The sequence below is a fragment of the Apium graveolens genome, chromosome 7, assembly GCF_009905375.1.
Source record: "Apium graveolens cultivar Ventura chromosome 7, ASM990537v1, whole genome shotgun sequence".
NCBI classification, from domain to species: Eukaryota; Viridiplantae; Streptophyta; class Magnoliopsida; order Apiales; family Apiaceae; genus Apium; species Apium graveolens.
Genome location: NC_133653.1, coordinates 15243397 through 15248735, shown reverse-complemented (window position 1 = coordinate 15248735; position 5339 = coordinate 15243397). Strand labels below are relative to the sequence as shown.

Below are 5339 nucleotides of genomic sequence, written 5' to 3'. Positions count from 1 at the left end.
TTTGAAATGTAAACAATTGGATGGGACATCCCAAAAAGGAAAGTGTAAACAAATGGGAGGGACAGAGGGAGTACATTTTAACACATGATCATGAGTTCAATAATAGTTTATCTTTTATTTTTTTATCAATTTAAGCATGTGACACAAAGAAAAAAAAGACAAAGACAACATTTATGAAAATTAGGACGTTGTAAATAAGTACTTTTACCATCGGTTATTTTATGAACTAATGTAAATTATAATACTAGACATCAGTTATGTAAGCTTGTATTTAAGATACTTTTGAACTGTTGTTAAATATGTGATTTAACATCGATCATCTTAAACTCAATTGATGTTTTGTTCATAAGAGACATCAGTTGCTATATAATAAGCTGATGTCAAACCTCCATAGGACATCGGTTATTTGTTAGATTTGATTGGTATATGAATCATGTTCTTGCATACATATAAACCAAAACTATATCACAATAGCCAATTCTATTTTCACCAAAAAACATCTAATACAACCAGTTTTTTAACATCCTATACCACCGGTTTTTTAACATCCAAACATCAAATATATTAGCACTAGTTTACATCCAAACATCCACCAAAATACAAACATTTACATTATGACCATAATTACACATAATTGGCTTTTACCAAAATGCAAACATCTACATTACAAACTTTAAATCCGCAACTGAGATTTCCTTGTTACCCTTCTATTCAAATGGTCAAATGTTGTAGATACAATATGCTTCCACTCTTCACGAGCTTCAAGTTGGTATGTGCTGATTGCAGCTACACAGTATCACAAAATAAGTAAGAGAGACTAATGATTTCGTGATGTGTTACTTGAGCATTTCTTTGATTAGGTTGTATTTGTGATGAGTTTCCTTGAAAATTTGATATAAAAGCTACTAGAAGTGTTTAATGGGCTTCTTGTGTACTCCTCAATAAATCCATTTAATAAATAAATTGTAACAAGCTCCAACCCTCTTGGGAGAAGAATCCTTGCAAAAGATTCTTGTTGAATTAACAGAGCTTTATGAGGGAAGATTAACAAAAGTAGATTAAATAAAAAGAAAAGAATCAATGCGTTCACTAACCATATATCCAACAAGCCAGTCCATAGCATTAGTTGCAGGATCCAGTCGCTGCAAAATTGCCTAATCTACCTTCATGCCAAAGACGAACCCTGCTCACAAGGGAAAAAGTAAATACAGGAATAAAATATACTAATAATACTTTAACTGTTTTGCAAACAATAATTTTGCTAAAGTAGACTCGAATAGATCTGCTATATCTAGAGAGGTCATAAATGATCATGTACTATACACCCTATCAACGGCCAATCCATACTCCTGCTTCACCAGGACACAGATCTTCCCGCTATAAACATGAATTTCTTAACAGAGTTGACACCCATTCTGAAACAAATAACAACAATTCGAGATACAAATGCGTCATCAGTCACACCCTCTTGTTCATACAACCTCTATAGCTGCAAGATGTTGCTACTTATAGCTGCAAGTTCACTTATACTGACAAAAGAAATGATAACAATCCCTTTGAAAATAGGCAAGACTTATGCACACAAATGAAAAATCTTGATATTCATATACCAATTGGAAAGACTGTAACATTAAAAATGAAAGCACAACAATCACACACATGACCAGAAATCACAAAATGCGCTAAAAAGAGCAAATCAGGTCTAACATAATCGAGAAACTTAATTAGATAAACATTACATACCACAGGACATGAGGTCTGGTTGTGACTAGAGCTTTTCCCGGTACCGATATCTTGATTCAGTCTATCCACTTTTTGTTTCAGGTCTGCTATATACTTTGACGTGTCGACAATGATTGAGGTTTCATTTAGCTGCAAAATTAACACAGACAAAATCTGATAAGTTTATTTGCTTTAGTGCATGTACTTACATTTATATTCTTTAACCTATCGGAGGAGGTCACAGATATTAAATAAAAAAGGTACTGCTCTTTAATTATATCAGAATTTGTCTTCTAAGTTTGTATAATTACACTCCTGTCTGAGCTTAGAATCGTCATGTTTCAGATGACCATCACAGTTTAATCGTAAGTACTGTGCGTAAAAAGTATTTAATTATATCCGAATTTGAGTTCTATATATTGCTAAAAATACTTGAAATAGAACTTGTAACTTTTAACGACAAAAAATAAATACTGTGCGTAAAAAGTATTTGGTTTATTAATACATTAATTAAAGAACAAGTTATGTCATTCTATATTTAGGTAAAAAAATAATATTGGAGTACTGAAGAATTCTTTCAACTGAAATCATTTTATTCTAGGCATTACAGATATTCCATATAACTGAAGCTTGCAGAAAATTTAGATTGATTCCATATGTGACAGCCAAACCTGCAATACCTGTAAAAATATCCATTATATTTTACACAGTGACACTCACATCATCATCTGAGTCGCTGCTATCTTCTGAATAAGATACATTACTAGACACATCCATCTTCTTGGCTGCAAGTGTTACCATGGGAGCCTTGTTTTTGAATTCCTGGAAAGTATAGAAAGCTCAGGACACAAAGAAGAATATTAAGATCACACAGAAGTAAGCTCAGATTCAGAAACACACATAAAAAATCCATGTACAATAGTCTATTGGACAGATAAGTACGCTTCTAGTATCAAGAGTCATCCCTTTGGTTAATCCTCGGACGAAGAATCATCCTCAGAGGATAAACTAGATTCTTGCTTGTTACATTTAGTCTCAATATTTGGCTTTGCAGATTGCCTGACAGCGGGCTTAACCTGAACTTGTGAAATACATATGTATTTAGACTAACATACTATATTTATCAAATTCAACTAACTGTTAAAAAAAATAAACATACATTTGGTTCGTCCATAGATGAAGAATCATCCTCCGAGGATGAACTAGATTCCGAGGAACTGGATGCCGCAGGTTTTTGGCAGCAGGCTTACCATTGATCACAAAAATAATGACCATTAATTCTCATGAAACGGTCAAATGACTCTAAAATATCGTAAGCAACAATACAGTGCAAGTCAGTCATAAAAAAAATACATAAAATCCTTAATCCAATAGTGTACAGACACATAATTTTGCTGCTAGTAATTGAAGTCATAACTATGTAACTATGTAAAATAAACCTGTAGTTGAGTTTTAGCATCTAGCAGTCATTGAACCTATTACTAACAAAACAGAGTCCGATTGTGATCTTTTGTGCTTCTATCATTTCATGCCTACTTATGTTTGACTGGACCCAAAAGAGAGACAGAGAAAAAACAATAAAACAATTTGATTAAACAAGAATTGCAAGTCCAATAAATTCCAATGAAAAGATATTGCAATACTTTCAATTCAATAAAAAACAAAAGCCAGTCAAGAACTTCTGACAAACACATTGAACCTATACCAATGGCCAGATATTAACATCCCTGACGTCTCTATTTGTTAAGCATGTTGCACTAACTTATATAACTCAACAAATTGGATTACTGTATAGTTTGTTGAAAGTGATAAAATAAAGGCAACACTTTTTACTCGGAATGAAAAAATGGCCGATTCCCTTAATTGGTTTAGACAAACAAATGCAATAAGACGAGCAAAACATTTCCAACACATAGTAAGCTTGGTATACGATGAGAAACAAGGTCCATCGACCGAAGCATAGAAGTGTGTGTTGGGAGTCAAGGTAGTATCATAATCTGTGCTCATCAAGTTCAATATCTATATCACATGTTTTGGAAAAGTTGAACTGAAATTAAAATACATCCTCATTTATTTTTCAAAATTATGTTTGGACAAATAATATACTTACAAAACTGCAGATAACTATTACAACTCGAATTACTCATAAAAATGCTGTATAAATTAGAGGTTAGCAACGGTAACAGTTGAACATATACTTACCAAATATGAAGACACTTCAAGAATGCCAGGTAATCAGCTAGACTTCGTAGTCTCTCCATCACTTTACAGAAAAAAATTACTATTAAACAAAGATCCGAAGAAAATCATATAAACGCTATACAACAACGAAGGAAAACTGAAAAAAAGATTTACCGAACTTTTTATTTTAGAGTTCAGACCTTAACAGAAGAAATCAACACCCAAACTCAATAAACTCATAGATCTGTACAGGAAAACAATCAAATTTATACAAAAATATGAAGAAATATTAACCCAACCTTCTAATTAAAGATGGGTTCAACTAATTGTAGAAAGCAAACCAAGAAATTGAAGACGTGTTATGCTTCATTTATACTTAATTGAAATTAGGGTTTATATATAAGTTCTTACAAGAGAGAGAGAGAGGGAGGGAGTGAAGTGAGCGAAGAAGAAAGGGGGAGACGTAGAAGCGGGAAAAGTGGAATAATATTTTGGTTGGGGAAAAGTATAATTTTGGCTAATTAATTTAAGGGGGAATGTATACAATAGAACCGCAGTTGTTTTTTTTTTGTTTTTTTAAAATGTGAGATTAGACAACGGTTATGCTTTGAACCCATGTCAATAAATAGCCCTCGGTAAGGCGGCCGTCTAGAACACCACCGCGCATATGGGCACCAAAATATTTCAATAACATATGTATATAGTTGTATTTATTTTTTTTATTATTTATTTTTTTTATTTTATATAATTTAAAATACAAATTTTAATTAGAATACATTAACATATATGTGATTGGGGGACATATTAAAATTTTAAAATATATTATTATCTTTGTGATAACTTTATTTTAAAATTAAAATATAATTTATTTTAATTTACTTTAAAAATATTATTAATAAATTTATTTAATAAACAAAACAAAGTAAAAATGTGAAAGGTTCGGAGAAATTGAGTTTTTGGACTATGCGCGTTTATACCCATTACCCCTAATGGCCAGATGAAGTTATATAACAAAAGTACAAAACCCTCTCCTTCCCTCTGCTTAGCTACCGAATAAAATACAGAATACACATTGTTCTCTGTTCATTCTGAATATCAATTATATAAATACTGGAAGTCATCGACTCATCGTGAAGATCAGATCATCTGTGCTTTGCAATTCAGCAATTATAACATTGGTATGGTTTAAAGATTTCTATTCTAATTACTTTTTTTAATAATATTGTAATTTACTATTTGTTTATTATTATTTTTCAATTTAAGGATTTGATGTGAATAATTAGAGAATAATTGAGATTTGTTTTTGTAAAAAGTAGTATGTCTTTTGTGATTTACTGATTTGGGATTGGTGACTAAAATTAATTGCATTATTTTTTTATGACTAGATAATTTGAAAATGAAGCGTAACCAGTTATCGGGGCATCAAAAAAGGCAAA

The 5339-nt window shown here is 31.6% G+C and overlaps 1 protein-coding gene across 14 annotated transcripts; it reads right to left on the bottom strand.

Annotated features, from left to right (window-relative positions):
- Positions 1-461: 461 nt before the first annotated feature.
- On the bottom strand, positions 462-4406 carry LOC141672276 (uncharacterized). 14 transcript variants are annotated; one of them, XM_074478838.1, is made up of 9 exons: positions 4315-4333; positions 4104-4147; positions 3925-3985; positions 2882-2967; positions 2623-2798; positions 2443-2544; positions 1744-1872; positions 1095-1183; positions 462-786 (listed from the first exon to the last, which is right to left on the bottom strand). In XM_074478838.1, exons 5-8 carry the CDS (start codon positions 2683-2685, stop codon positions 1166-1168), a joined length of 312 nt encoding a protein of 103 aa, XP_074334939.1. In that variant the 5' UTR covers positions 2686-2798; positions 2882-2967; positions 3925-3985; positions 4104-4147; positions 4315-4333; the 3' UTR covers positions 462-786; positions 1095-1165. The 14 variants fall into 14 exon arrangements, 9 of the variants coding, with proteins under 9 accessions (XP_074334939.1, XP_074334937.1, XP_074334942.1 ...); XR_012555431.1 differs by lacking the exon at positions 4104-4147 and having other exon boundaries at positions 2403-2544; positions 4203-4405; XR_012555432.1 differs by lacking the exon at positions 4104-4147 and having other exon boundaries at positions 2403-2544; positions 2665-2798; positions 4203-4405.
- Positions 4407-5339: the final 933 nt, after the last annotated feature.